This window comes from Heterodontus francisci, chromosome 15, assembly GCF_036365525.1.
Source record: "Heterodontus francisci isolate sHetFra1 chromosome 15, sHetFra1.hap1, whole genome shotgun sequence".
Taxonomy (NCBI): domain Eukaryota; kingdom Metazoa; phylum Chordata; class Chondrichthyes; order Heterodontiformes; family Heterodontidae; genus Heterodontus; species Heterodontus francisci.
In genome coordinates this window covers 53,831,978-53,848,017 of record NC_090385.1, presented here as the reverse complement: position 1 = coordinate 53,848,017, position 16,040 = coordinate 53,831,978, and the positions used below count along the sequence as shown (strand labels likewise).

General features: G+C 43.1%; 1 protein-coding gene across 1 annotated transcript in view; it reads right to left on the bottom strand.

Annotated features, from left to right (window-relative positions):
* Positions 1 to 16,040, bottom strand: part of xpnpep2 (X-prolyl aminopeptidase (aminopeptidase P) 2, membrane-bound) — a 109,640-nt gene that overhangs the window by 39,288 nt on the left and 54,312 nt on the right. Inside the window, exons 12-13 of the mRNA XM_068047966.1 lie at positions 6,360 to 6,469; positions 1,257 to 1,334 (exon numbers count right to left, since the gene is read on the bottom strand). Coding sequence (XP_067904067.1) covers positions 1,257 to 1,334; positions 6,360 to 6,469 — 188 coding nt within the window. The remainder of the gene's footprint in view (positions 1 to 1,256; positions 1,335 to 6,359; positions 6,470 to 16,040) is intronic.

Here is a 16,040-nt window from a genome sequence, read left to right as displayed (position 1 = left end):
AGAAATAGATAAGTAAATTTTAACTCTGATAAATGTGCCCATAAAGTTAATCATTTAGAAATGCCTCCTTGAGTAATACTAAGGCAAAACATCTTGAACAAAAATCACAAATTCACCTTGAGAAGTAAGGGCCAGAAAATGTACAAGAGTTGCGGAGGAAAGAATAAATTATAATTAAAACCTGACTCCAAAACTGCAAATTCACCATGGAATACAGGCAAAAACAATCATGAAAAAGACAACGATCAAGAGGTTTTGGCAAGGAACTAACAATATTATTTGCATTTTAAGCATGGTTTATAAAAGTTGGCAAATAGTATGACAAATATTATATTTATGACCCTGCATCTTTCAGTATCAGTAAGGTGTGTAATATTTTCCCATCTTGTCAGTCATGTGAAATATGACTTTAATAAATTTGCTATACTACCCCAATGCTGTTCTGTTGTCATGCTCAGGTTGCAATGAAACTTGTACTTCAGACCTTGGACTACTTGTGATAGTACCATCTAAGATCTACGACAAAAGGACTAATTTTGTTGGGACCTATTGAACTAGGAAGTGTAAGTTAAAATAGTGAATTCAATGTCAAATCAGGTACAGAAAACAAAATAAAGAGAAGGGAAGAAAGATGGGATCAGAGAGAGAGAGATAAAAGAGACCAGGAAAAAGTAAAAAAAAACCTTTATATTTATTAAGAAAAGTCTCCAACAATAATTAAAAGTTGAAGGAATGAGATTCCAAATTGTAAAAGTTAATTTTCAGTGCCAGAGAGGATGTTTGACAAAAACTGAGACTTAGCATGCAGTTAAAAGGTACTTCGACAGGAATGGATAAACCTTAATTTTTTCTGATGAGCTTAGTCCATATCTACAATGTCAGTCCAGGAACTTCATGCCAGTCAATGCATTTGAATGGGGAGGCAGATGGCAAGATGCTGTTATCATGTAGCTTGCAGAGGAATGGTGCAACTTGGACAGGAAGTTCCAGATTCTTGTGTTTAACTGTGCATCTTTGCTTGCTGGAAGTTGTTATCCGATTTGTGCATAAATAACGTGAGCATTGTTAGCCTTACCATTATTTTCACAGCAAAATCTGGCCCATAAACTCTGTGCAAAAACACAACACTACTGAATAATCACACCCACCCATTCAACAGAGTTATGTTATTTGCATTGAGAGATGTCAGCAGAATCAGCTATTTGTTTATCATCACTGACCTTTACTTCATTGATTCCACATTTCTGTTTACTGACCTGTAGTGAGCAAGGGCTGCATTCAAACCACTGGCAGAAATGGTCTCGAAGCTGATGCCTTTGGAATGCTTTTGCTTACTGTAAAAGCAAATGAAAAATGAAACCTCAATTGATCTATTATACTGGTTATTGTTAGCTTATGAGGCTCACACAATAAAATTATTTTTATGCATTAAGGGCTTGGAAATTATTGTTGCTAATAACAGTGGTGAGCACTTCATCTGTTCATGTGGCATTACTCTGTCCACTATTTTAACTGGCCATTTTCTTATTTCAAATAAACTGATCAGTTTCTGCACTAAGGTAGCAGACAGAGGAATGTTTGTTCATTAAGGTTGCCAATAGTAGTTCCTGGGCTTATATTGGTAATGAAAGCTACAGTGGTTCTAACATAACATGATTATGTTTTAAAAACTGAGATTGTTAATATAATTTAAGATGGAGTCAGAGAAGTCAGGTGACTTCTGCTTATAGACAAGACAGGTATCTTGGTTACCAGGGCAACAAAGAATCCAGATCAAAGACCTTTTTGAAAAGCAGAGACTTCAGGGGTCTAACACATGAAGAACAATGGGTTTTACCCTCCTAGTCTTGCAGATTATAAACAACGAGTTAGTGACTCTGAAACTGTAGATAAGAATGGCATTTGCTAACATCTGGAAGCAAAGGAAAGCCTGGCTGGCTCTGCTGTAGCCAGATTTGTGGACTTTGCATATTGGAAGAGACAATTGGCTATTGACTTTTGATTTCAGATAAATTCAACAGATCTCCAGAAGGCAGACAGGCTGTAATGAAGACCAGTGGTGGCAGCCTCCGAGAGGCCTGTAAGGAAGACTGGAAAAAGATGAGCAGTGGCAGCCTCAGAGAGGAGAGGGAGAGGGAACACCTGCTTTCAGAAGACTGATACAGTGAAAGGCTGCGAAGACTTGAACCTGTTTGGCAAGTTGAGGTTTGCAGAGAAGTAAAAGACCAATAGGATCACTAGAATGCGCCTTATTCACGGAATTCCAGGTCAAAAGTGCTCAGAAGAAGTGAGCAAAGAGGACATTGACTTCAAGAAAAGTTTGGGAGATCCAAACCAGTGCAACTGGAAGGAGTTTGGGACTTTTAGCTACAAATATTTTGCCATCAAGGAGGACTGTGTAAAGTGTAAGTGTGGTGTGAGGTTTTCAAGTGTTTTAATAAGTGAAGAAAATACCTTTCTCTGTAATTTAGGTTAGTTTAGTTTAGAGATACAGCACTGAAACAGGCCCTTTGGCCCACCGAGTCTGTGCCGACCATCAACCACCCATATATACTAATCCTACACTAATCCCATATTCCTACCACATCCCCACCTGTCCCTATATTTCCCTACCACCTACCTATACTAGGGGCAATTTATAATGGCCAATTTACCTACCAACCTGCAAGTCTTTTGGCTTGTGGGAGGAAACCGGAGCACCCGGAGAAAACCCACGCAGACACAGGGAGAACTTGCAAACTCCACACAGGCAGTACCCAGAATTGAACCCGGGTCGCTGGAGCTGTAATTTGGGGTATCAACTATTTTCAAAGTACTGTTTAGTTAATGGTGATTTCTTTTAGTTTAGTTGTTATAATAAAAGTCTTAAAATGTTAAATGTTGTGTAATTCTTTAAATTGGTCTGGGAGTTCATATCTTGTGTTTTAATGTTAATGGTCTCACTGAGGTTGGAACAAATTGGGGACTTGTGTCCGAGATATGAATTCAGAGGCTGCAAAATGGGTACATTGGAATTTGCTAGAATTTTAACAAACAAGATTTCACAATTACTTTTGCTGTACTCATAAGGAAAATTCAGCAATCTAATTTTTATGCTCAAGCCTTTGCAGACAGAGATTTGACTCTCCATGATTTAACACAATTAACAGTGGATGCGTTAATGGCTGTGGCAGAGGAGGTGGGGGTTAATTTAAAATCAAAAGCCAAAAAGACAGAAATGATTGAAGTATTGGCTCAGCATTTTCACCTTGAAGAAGAAAATGGTGATCCTGTAGCTCTCAGATTGAGTTAGCTAGAATTGAGTTACAAATGAGGCAACTGGAACTTGAAAAAGAAGAAAGGGACAGACAATCACAGCTTGAAATGAGCAAGCTTTAATTCGAAAAGAGAGACAAAAAGAAAGAGAAGCCAGAAAATTTACACTGGACAAAGAAAAATTTAGATTATGCGAACAGGCAGTTGTAGGAAGGTTTGAAGATGAGTCCGATTTAACTTCTGGTTTTGATTCAGCAATGAATATTCGCTTAGTGCCTAAATTCAGTGTGGAAGGCATTGAACTATACTTTGAAAAAATTGCTATAAAGTTGCAGCCAAAAGAAAGTTGGAGAATTTTATTGCGAAGTGTGTTAGTGGGAAAAACATTAGAGGCATATTCAACACTTTTGGAGGAACAGACATGTGACTATGAAATGGTTAAAACTGCAGTTCTCAATGTTTGAGTTGGTACCAGAGGCTTACAGGCAAAAATTCAGGAATTTAAAAAAGAAACAGGGCCAGACATTTATGGAATTTGCTAGAGATAAAGAAATAATATTTGATCGATGGTATAGGTCCATGAAAATTGAGGAAGATTTTGAAAGCCTTAAGGACATAATCCTACTGGTTGAATTTAAAAATAGTATTCCTTCAGGAATAAGATCCCACTTGGAATAACATAAAGTTGGTAAAATAAGGAATACCACAGCAATGGCAGTTGATTATGAATTGACCCACAAAAGCAGTAGTTACAGGACCCAGTTTGGAAACTTACAGTGAAGTTGGAAAGATAGGAAGGTGGATAATGAGAAGAGATTTTGTTTTAGTGAGAGAAAAGCTAATGAAAAGGATACAGGCAACCCCTAAAGTGGTAAAAAGATAGTCAGGAGACTAGGATTGAGTCAAAAGGACCAACTGGTTATTTTTTTAATAAAAGAAGGCATATAAAATCAGAATGCTGGAAGTTAAAGGGAAATCTGGTAGCTGTGGTAGGTTTATTGAAAGCCTGTCCTGAAAAGGATGCCCCAGTAGGTGGTGCTGCTGATAGGTCAATGGCTTTGGCGATGTTGAATAGTGAGCAGAAGTATGCTCCCCTGCGTGCTGATGAATTAAGCCAGGGCCCTGAAGGTTATAGAAGTTTTGTGTTCAGGGGTAAGGTGTTCCCATATTTGTCAGTTGCTATAACAAAAGTCTTAAAATCTGAAATATAGTAGTGTAATTCTTTAAATTGATCTGGGGAGTTCATATCTTGTGTTTTCACATTAACAGTCTCACTGAGATCATAACATATTTCAAATGCACAATAAATATTCAAAAACTTTCTTTTGGCGATGTGTGTAAAAGACTCAGTCACCTCAAAAATGTTTTAAAAATGAAAGAAGAATTGAAACATGTCACAATAAAGTGACAGTCTGGGGTTGTGTAACAAAGCTTTTTGCATTCACACCCAACTTTAGTTGTATTTTCATAGAAATAAACAATCACATTGCAAGCAACAATGGAAATGATCTTACATTTATTTTAGTTACTACAATATCTCAATAAAACAGATGGTGTATGGATATTTGTTTGGAATTTCTCTCTGACAATTTCACTACGAGGTAAAGACACCTTCTAGTGCTTGGCCATGTGAGCCGCCTGGAAGATGGCAGAATCCCCAAGGACGCATTGTACAGCAAGCTCATCACTGGTATCAGACCCACCGACCATCCGTGTCTTCGCTTTAAAGCTGTCTGCAAACGTGACATGAAATCCTGCGACATTGACTACAAGGTGTGGGAGTCAGTTGCCAGAGATCGCCAGAGCTGGCGGACAGCTATAAAGGCGGGGCTAAAGAGTGGCAAATCAAAGAGACTTAACAGTTGTCAGGAAAACAGACAGAAGTGTAAGGAGAGAGCCAACAGTGCAACAGCCCCGACAACCAATTTTATCTGCAGTGCCTGTGTAAGAATCTGTCAGTCTAGAATTGGCCTTTATAGCCACTCCAGGCCCTGCTCCACAAACCACTGAACACCTCTAGGCGCTTACCTATTGTCTCTCGAGACAAGGAGGCCAAAGAAGTTTAAGTTAGATTTGAGCCATGTATCCTCTTCATGGAGTCAGTGAAGACATATGTAAACAGTTTGTCATAATTCAGAATTCCTGCATTGGAGGCTCTTTGTTGAACCCTTGTGTGAGATCAAGCTGTGATAATAATCTGCAGCAAAACCAACAACGATTGCCACGATGAAGGGCTGTGGCCTAAGCTGATCTGACATTGAGTACCCTTAAAGGGAGTCTTCTAAAGAGTGGCATGTTTTGCTGCCAAAGCCCCTCATGTAAGGACCTGGATTAACCAACTGGTGATGAGTGAGCCTGTTATGTAATGGCAGCTGATACAATGCAAGGTGCTCTGTGTAGATTCTTCTTCGAGACTGAAAGTTGATATGCATTGTATAGCTGCCACTGTTAAGTAATTCTAAAGCATACAAGGGACATCAGTGAGATCGGTAATTTTACAGGGATGTCTCTTTACAAGGTTTAGGATTAAATAACAATTCAGATAAGTCCTGTTTGAAAAACACAAAAAAGGGATTTCTGTCCAACGTGACATTGGAATTTTGCCACAAAGGGTGATGATGGTACTGAGTAAATGAAACATTTGAAAGTAATCAGAATTCAGCAACAACTTGAAGAAAAGTTAAAACATTGAACATAATGTATGACATTCATGAACTCTGGCTTTGAAATCACATTGTATGAATATTAATATATGACTGCTTAATTTGTGCATATGAAATTTCTTACTCACAATTTTAACTAAGGTATTAATTTGTTTATCTTAAAATACATTAACAAAATAATCTCATATGAATGCGTTAAGTATTTACAAGCCCTATATTGCAATTTTTTCTGGGATTTTAATACTGCATTTCATAATATATTTAATATTTCTGGAGAGTGAAGGTTAATAATTTAATACGATACATTTAGTTTTGAAAACATTGCCTGTGTGATACAGAATGTTGGTAAATTGTGTTTTAACTGAATCCACTAACTACCAACAGAACTGAGCCAGTGTACATATTCAGTGCCTTCATGCAAATTTCCTGTAGGATTTGTACCTGCGTAGATTGTTTACATAATGTGCACCTGAGAGTTCCGTCTCTATTCCTTTTGGAACGTTCTTTTCCAGCCATACAAAGTAACATATGACAGCGACTGCATCACGCACCTGAGAAAAATAGCAGTTGGAAAGGGAAATACTGTGTTATTTATTTTTTATTTAGAGATACAGCACTGAAACAGGCCCTTTGGCCCATCGAGTCTGTGCCGACCAAGAACCACCCATTTATACTAATCCTACACTAATCCCATATTCCTACCACATCCCCACCTGTCCCTATATTCCCCTACCACCTACCTACACTAGGGGCAATTTATAATGGCCAATTTACCTATCAACCTGCAAGTCTTTGGCTGTGGGAGGAAACCGGAGCACCTGGCGAAAACCCACGCAGACACAGGAAGAACTTGCAAACTTCGCACAGGCAGTACCCAGAATTGAACCTGGGTCGCTGGAGCTGTGAGGCTGCGGTGCTAACCACTGCGCCACCCGTGTTATATCCACATCCAACCAACTCCATCACTGTTCCCTACGTGAACATTACCATCATCACCACTACTCCTTCTTCCTTATCAGTAATCAATACTGCCAATCTGATCTAGGGTGTGAATTTTTGGCATTTTATGTGGTCTTCTCCCACCCTTTAAATGCCTCCTTCCTGACATACAAATTACTGCCTGCTATTTCACAGTCATTTAAAGAATTTATTAAGCATTAAAATAGTACACATGGGAATTTTTACATGAATGAATTAATTAAATTAAAAATAGTGCTGAGTAATTTATACTGCTTTTTTTGGATGGAAATAGTGAGGGTGCAGAAAGGTGCATTTTAGATCAATAACTAAGAGGAAATAGGTTTGCTGGGATTTTTTTGTTGTTGTTAGTACTTCCTATGCTTCGGTCGGTATGCCACTTTTGGGAGGTGCACCATGCCTCCATCCATTAGCGGGAAGCTGGGTGTAGTCGTTTGCACTATTTGCGGAAACCTTTCAATTCTCTCCCCAGGCAGGATATCAGTTTTATCTGTCAACATTATTTATTTATTTAGTGTCAATAAATTATAAAATCATAGAATGGTTTCAGCACGGAAGGGAGGCCATTTGGCCTGTTGTGTCCATGTCAGCTCTCTGCAAGAGCAACTCACCTAGTCCCACTCCCCTACCTTTTCCCCTTTCATTTTTCTCTTTAGATAGTTAACCAATTTCCTTTTGAAAGTCACGATTGAATCTGCCTCCATCACACTTTCACACAGTGCATCATAGATCCTAACCAATTGCTGTGTAAAAAAAGTTTTTCCTCATGTTGCCTTTGCTTCTTTTGCCAATCACAAATTAGATTGTTAAAAAAGGGACTGAGTGCGACTAGAACAGAGTGCTGTGAGTTCAGTGAGTTGAGGGAGTTGGGTGAGCAGGGGAAGGAGGTGCTCCAATGTTTTTTCTAACTTTTTGACCCTGTAGGATTTGGTTCTTACTCTACTACAGGGGAAGAAGCTAGCTGTTTGGTGAGTATCTGGTAAGTGGTTAAGGTCTATCCTATTCCTAAGGTTTAAAATAGCACAAGAACTGGTGGTAAAGTTAATAAAATATATACAAAAAGAAAATAAATAATTGAATAAAATAATTAGGTAGTTAATTAAAACACATTAAGGATGGCAAGACAGATGATGTGTCATGGCTGCAGCGTGTGGGAGCTCCTGGATGCCTGTGTGATCCAGGGCAAGCACGTCTGCAGTAAGTGTTTACAGCTTGAGGAGCTTCGGCTCAGAGTCATTAAGCTGGAGGCCGAGTGACACATCGGGGAGGGGGAAGTTATCTGCACAGTTTGTACCAGAAGACAATCACATCCCTTAGGATAGGGTCGTCTGATTTGGTCAGTGGTCAGGGACAGGAGAATGTGGCTGCAGCTGAGGCAGGTAAGGGGATCGAGAAGGTGGGAGTGGAGGAGCCTCAGCCTTTGCGATTGTCCAACAGGTTTGAGATTCTTTCAGCTTGTTTGGATGAGAGTGGGGGCTGCAGGGTGGATGAGCTAACTGACCATGGCACTGTGGTACAGGAAGCCATTCAAGTGGGGGAGCAAAAAGGAATGTAGAGGTAGTAGGGGACAATATAATGAGGGGCATTGACACTGTTCTCCGCAGCAAAGAGCGAAAGTCCAGACGGCTGTGTTGCCTGCCTGGTGCCAGGGTTTAGTACATATGCACAGGGCTGGAGAGGAACTTACAGTGGGAGGGGGAGGATCCAATCGTCATGGTTCATGTAGGTACCAACGACATCGGCAGGACGGATGTTCTGCATAGTCAGTATGAGGAGCTAGAAAACCAATTAAGAAGCAGAACCTCAAAGGTAATAATCTCTGGATTATTACCTGAGTCATGTTCAATTTGGCATAGGGCAAATAAGATTAGAGAAATGAATGCGTGGCTCAAAGACTGGTGGGGGGTAGAAGTGGGTTCCGGTTCGTGGGGTACTGGCACCAATACTAGGAAAAGTGGGGGCTGTGCTCTTGGAACAGTCTACACCTGAACCATGCTGGGGCTGGTGTTCTAGCGAGCTGCATAACTAGGGAAATAGAGAGGATTTTAAACTGAATAGTGGGGGCAAGGGATCAAATTTGGGAAGATATGGTAAATCGAAGAGTAGAGACAAGGCAAGAAAGGTATTAATATGGGAAATGATAAACAGAGCATGACAGGAAGGGATAGGGAGTACAAATCTAAGAGTAAATCAGTAGTCAGGGCTAGATGTTACAAAAATAATAAAAGGACATAGAACATAGAACATAGAACATACAGCACAGAACAGGCCCTTCGGCCCACAATGTTGTGCCGATCCTTTGTCCTCTGTCAAGGACAATTTAATCTATACCCCATCATTCTCCTTTATCCATATACCTATCCAAAAGCCTTTTGAAAGTCCCTAAAGTTTCTGACTCAACAACTTCCCCGGGCAAGGCATTCCATGCCTCGACCACTCTCTGGGTAAAGAACCTTCCCCTGACATCCCCCTTATATCTCCCACCCTTCACCTTAAATTTATGACCCCTTGTAACGCTTTGCTCCACCCGGGGAAAAAGTTTCTGACTGTCTACCCTATCTATTCCCCTGATCATCTTATAAACCTCTATCATGTCACCCCTCATCCTTCTCCTTTCTAATGAGAAGAGGCCTAGAATGTTCAGCCTTTCCTCGTAAGACTTATTCTCCATTCCAGGCAACATCCTGGTAAATCTCCTCTGCACCCTCTCCAAGGCTTCCACATCCTTCCTAAAATGAGGCGACCAGAACTGCACACAGTACTCCAAATGAGGCCTTACCAAGGTCCTGTACAGCTGCATCATCACCTCACGGCTCTTAAATTCAATCCCTCTGCTAATGAACGCTAACACCCCATATGCCTTCTTCACAGCCCTATCCACTTGAGTTGCAACTTTCAATGATCTATGCACATAGACCCCAAGGTCTCTCTGCTCCTCCACATGCCCAAGAACCCTACCGTTAACCCAGTATTTTGCATTCATGTTTGTCCTTCCAAAATGGACGACCTCACACTTTTCAGGGTTAAACTCCATCTGCCACTTTTCAGCCCAGCACTGCAACCTATCCAAGTCCCTTTGCAGACGACAATAGCCCTCCTCGGTATCCACAACTCCACCAACCTTTGTATCATCTGCAAATTTACTGACCCACCCTTCGACTTCCTCATCCAAGTCGTTAATAAAAATCACAAACAGGAGAGGACCCAGAACTGATCCCTGCGGCACGCCACTGGTAACTGGGCTCCAGGCTGAGTATTTACCATCTAAGACCACTCTCTGCCTTCTATCAGTTAGCCAATTCTTAATCCAACTGGCCACATTCCCCACTATCCCATGCCTCCTGACTTTCTCCATAAGTCTACCATGGGGGACCTTATCAAATGCCTTACTAAAATCCATGTACACCACATCCACTGGTTTACCCTCATCCACTTGCTTGGTCACCTGCTCAAAGAATTCAATCAGGCTTGTGAGGCAAGACCTACCCCTCACAAAACCGTGCTGACTGTCCCGAATCAAGCAGTGTCTTTCCAGATGCTCAGAAATCCTATCCCTCAGCACCTTTTCCATCAACTTGCCTACCACCGAAGTAAGACTAACTGGCCTGTAATTCCCAGGGTTGTTCCTATTCCCTTTCTTGAACAGGGGCACAACATTTGCCACCCTCCAATCACCTGGTACCACCCCCGTCAGCAGAGAAGATGAAAAGATCATTGCCAACGGCTCTGCAATTTCATCCCTTGCTTCCCATAACATCCTTGGATATACCCCGTCAGGCCCGGGAGACTTGTCTATCTTCAAGTTATTCAAAAACCCCAACACATCTTCCCTCCTAACGAGCACTTCCTCGAGCTTACCAGTCTGTTTCACACCGTCCTCTTCAGTAATACACCCCTTCTCATTCGTAAATACCGAAGAGAAGTACTCATTCAAAACCTCACTTATCTCTTCCGGCTCAACACACAGTCTCCCGCTATTGTCCTTGACCGGACCTATGGTCCCCCTGGTCATCCTCATATTTCTGACATACGCGTAAAAGGCCTTGGGGTTTTCTTTTATCCTACCCGCCAAGCATTTTTCATGCCCTCTCTTAGCTCTCCTAATCCCTTTCTTCAGATCCTTCCTGGCCATCTTGTATCCCTCCAGAGCTATGCCTGTGCCCTTTTTCCTCAACTTTATATACGCATCCTTCTTCTTCCTAACAAGACTCTCAACCTCTCTTGTCAACCACGGTTCCCTCACATGACCATCCCTTCCCTGTCTGACAGGGACATGCTTATCAATGGCCCCTACTATCTGCTCCTTGAAAAAGTTCCACATTTCGACAAAACAAAAGCCTCTGTAGCTGAATGCACGTAGCATTCAAAACAAAACAGGTGAACTGATAGCACATATAGAAATAAATAAGTACGATCTGATAGGCATTACATAGTCATGGCTGCAGGATGACAGATTGGGACCTGATATTGAAGGGTCCATGGCATGTTGGAAGGACAGGAAGTTAGGAAAAGGTGGAGGGGAGGATCTGTTAATTAACAAAGTGATTCCTGACAATGCAGCTGGCCGTTGACGTCATCAGGCTGTGCCAAGATGCGCACATGCGCAGACGGACTCCTGCTCTCAGCGTGTGCGCGGTGTTCCGACTTGCCAGGACTGGTTAGCGCATGCGCCGACAACATCTTCACGTAATGTGTACTTCTTCGTGCAACGTGCCTGGTCGGCTCCGCTACCCTCCCCCCTACCCTGCCGCTCTCTCTGGCCACTCCACTCCCCCCCCTCCCCCGCCACTTTCTCCGGCTGCTCCACTCCCCCCCGCCGCTCTCTCCGGCCACTCTGCTCCATCCCCTACCCCGCCTCTCTTCCCCTGCCACCCTCTCTCTCCCCCCGTCACCCACTCTCTCCCCGTCACCCACTCTCTCCCCCATCCCTCCAGACGCTAGCTTGAGGCGTCGCCGCTTCCCTCCTCTCTGCCATATGCTCCTACATCGCCTTGCTTCTCAGGGCGGTGCGATGTGGGAAGGAAGTAGGGGGCAGGGAGCAAGCGGTCAGAGCGGAATGGCACTGAAAACAATTAGAATTGTGCAGCACTGTCAGAGGTGCTGTAGATTAGATTAGAGATACAGCACTGAAACAGGCCCTTCGGCCCACCGAGTCTGTGCCGAACATCAACCACCCATTTATACTAATCCTACACTAATCCCATATTCCTACCAAACATCCCCACCTGTCCCTATATTTCCCTACCACCTACCTATACTAGGGACAATTTATAATGGCCAATTTACCTATCAACCTGCAAGTCTTTTGGCTTGTGGGAGGAAACCAGAGCACCCGGAGAAAACCCACGCAGACACAGGGAGAACTTGCAAACTCCACACAGGCAGTACCCGGAATCGAACCCCGGTCCCTGGAGCTGTGAGGCTGCGGTGCTAACCACTGCGCCACTGTGCCGCCCAGATTTCTTTAGATTTCCATTGCGTGCTGCCATAGGTTTACTTTGTCATTCTGTGATTATTTGAGCAACGCCATCTTTAGTCCTGGCAGCTGCCTTAACTTCGCCGACTGTGACATTCAAGTGGAACAGGCTGCATTTGTGCATGTACCAGTACAGCGCCACCTAGTGCTTGTGTTGTCAGCAAATGCAGCCGTTAATTAATGATGGTATTAGCACATTAGAGAAGGATGACCTAAGTTCAGGAAACCAGGTTGTAGAAGCAGATTGGGTAGAGATGAGAAATTCTTTTGGGCCTCCTTATCTCGAGAGACAATGGATACGCGCCTGGAGGTGGTCAGTGGTTTGTGAAGCAGTGCCTGGAGTGGCTATAAAGGCCAATTCTAGAGTGACAGGCTCTTCCACAGGTGCTGCAGAGAAATTTGTTTGTCGGGGCTGTTGCACAGTTGGCTCTCCCCTTGCGCCTCTGTCTTTTTTCCTGCCAACTACTAAGTCTCTTCGACTCGCCACATTTTAGCCCTGTCTTTATGGCTGCCCGCCAGCTCTGGCGAACGCTGGCAACTGACTCCCACGACTTGTGATCAATGTCACAGGATTTCATGTCGCGTTTGCAGACGTCTTTAAAGCGGAGACGTGGACGGCCGGTGGGTCTGATACCAGTGGCGAGCTCGCTGTACAATGTGTCTTTGGGTATCCTGCCATCTTCCATGCGGCTCACACGGCCAAGCCATCTCAATTGCCGCTGACTCAGTAGTGTGTACAAGCTGGGGATGTTGGCCGCCTCGAGGACTTCTGTGTTGGAGATACGGTCCTGCCACCTGATGCCAAGTATTCTCCGGAGGCAGCGAAAATGGAATGAATTGAGACGTCGCTCTTGGCTGGCATACATTGTCCAGGCCTCGCTGCCATAGAGCAAGGTACTGAGGACACAGCCCTGATACACTCGGACTTTTGTGTTCCGTGTCAGTGCGCCATTTTCCCACACTCTCTTGGCCAGTCTGGACATAGCAGTGGAAGCCTTACCCATGCGCTTGTTGATTTCTGCATCTAGAGACAGGTTACTGGTGATAGTTGAGCCTAGGTAGGTGAACTCTTGAACCACTTCCAGAGCATGGTCGCCAATATTGATGGATGGAGCATTTCTGACGTTCTGCCCCATGATGTTCATTTTCTTGAGGCTGATGGTTAGGCCAAATTCATTGCAGGCAGCCGCAAACCTGTCGATGAGACTCTGCAGGCACTCTTCAGTGTGAGATGTTAAAGCAGCATCGTCAGCAAAGAGGAGTTCCCTGATGAGGACTTTCCGTACTTTGGACTTCGCTCTTAGACGGGCAAGGTTGAACAACCTGCCCCCTGATCTTGTGTGGAGGAAAATTCCTTCTTCAGAGGACTTGAACGCATGTGAAAGCAGTAGGGAGAAGAAAATCCCAAAAAGTGTGGGTGCGAGAACACAGCCCTGTTTCACGCCACTCAGGATAGGAAAAAGCAGATTGGGTAGAGATGAGAAATGATAAATGCAATAAGTCACTCGTGAGAGTGGTGTGCAGGCCCCCGAACAGTAACCACATGGTAGGATGGAACACTGGCGGGGAGTGAGGAGCAGGTAAGTTTTCTCTGTGCGGGAGGGAGGGAGCGGGGTCACAGTCATCTCATTGGTGAAGGGGATGGTGGGAACGGGTAAAGTGTGAAGTTGATGCACTTTGTGAGGGGAAGGTCAGGTGCACAAGCTAAGTGTTTTGGGCGTGGGGAGCGGGCAGGTAATTAAATCTATGGTTAATGGGGGTTGGGGGAGGGACAAGATCAAGTTATTTTATTTTTAAAAATCAATCTCTCGTTAAATACTTAAATTGAAACGTAGGGCCCGAAGCCCTTTAAAAATGGCATCAGCAGTTAACGTCATTGCCGGGGACGGACCACCCGCCCCATCCACATTAACGGGTGGGCGGTCCACCCAGGCTATTTAAATGAGTCACCGCATTTAATATCCAGTGGTTACGCGATGTACTGCTCGCACGGGCAGTCTGCCATTGTTTTCGTCCACCACCTATCTCAGCGGCAGAAGTATAAATTCCAGCCCAGTATCAAACTTAAACTAAAAGTATATAATTGCACAAAGATGAGTGGCAGGGCAGAAGATTGGACAGAATATAAAAAACAGCAAAGAATGATTAAAAGATTGATAAGGAAGGAAAAATTAGAGTACGAGAGAAAACAACCTAGAAATATAAAAACAGATGGTCGAGTTTCTGTAGATTTTTAAATAAGAGTTAACAAAGTAAGCATTGGTCCTATAGAAAGTGAGTCTGGGGAGTTAATAAGGGAAAATAAGGAGATGGCAGATGAATTGAACAGGTGTTTTGCATCGGTCTTCATTATAGAGGATAGAAGTAACATCCCAGAAATAGCTGTAAATCAGGAATAGGAAGGGAGGGAGGAACTCAAGAAAATTATAATCACCAGGGATGTGGTACTGAGCAAATTGTTGGAGCTGCGGACTGACAAGTCCTCGGGTCCTGATGGACGTCATCCTAGGGTCCTAAAAGAAGTGGCTAGTGCGACAGTGGATGCAGTGGTTTCAATTTTCCAAAATTCCCTAGACTCAGGGAAGGTTCCATTAGATTGAAAAATAGCAAACGTTACTCCTTTATTCAAGAAGGGAGGGAGATAGAAAGCAGAAAACTACAGGCCAATTAGCTTAACATCTGTCTCAGGGAAAATGTTAGAAGCTATTATTAAAGACATTATAGCAGGGCACTTCGAAAAATTCAAGGTAATCAGACAGAGTCAACATGATTTTGTGAAAGGGAAATCATGTTTAACCAATTTATTGGAGTTCTTTGAAGAAGTAACATGTGCTGTGGATAAAGGTGGATGTACTCTACTTAGATTTCCAGAAGACATTGATGAGGTGCCAAATCAAAGGTTATAGTGGAAAATAAAAGCTCATGGTGCAGGGGGTAACATATTGAACATACAAAAATACAATCAGGAGCAGAAGTAGGCCATTTGGCCCCTCGAGCCTGCTTCACTATACAATAAGATCATGGCTGATCTGTTTGTGTTTTGAGCGCCACACCCTATCTACCCCTTGCCTAACAAGAATCTGTCTACTTCTGCCTTAAAATTATTCAATGACTCCACCTCCACCACCTTCTGAGGCAGAGAGCCCTGAAGTTGCACAATCTCTGAGAAAAAATTTCTCCTCATCTCTGTCCAACTTAATTTTAAAACAGTGTCCCCTAGTTCTGGACTCACCCACAAGAGGAAACATCCTTTCCACATCCACCTTGTCAAGACTGTTCAGGATCTTATATACTTCAATCAAGTCTCCCCTCACTCTTCTAAACTCCAGTGAAAACAAACCCAGTCTGTCCAACCTTTCCTCATAAGACAACCCACTGATTCCAGGTATCAACCTAGTAAACCTCCTCTGAACCGCCTCCAATGCATATACATCCTTGCTTAAATAAGGAGACCAAAACTGCACATAGTATTCGAGATGTGATATCACCAATGCCCTGTATAACTGAAACATAACATCCTTACTTTTATTTTCAATTCCCCTCATAATAAAGGAGAGCATTCCATTAGCCATCTTTATTACTTGCTGTACTTTTTGTGACTCATGCACTAGAGCTAACTTTCTGTGACTCATGCACTAGAGCACCTATATCCCTTTACACCTGCATTC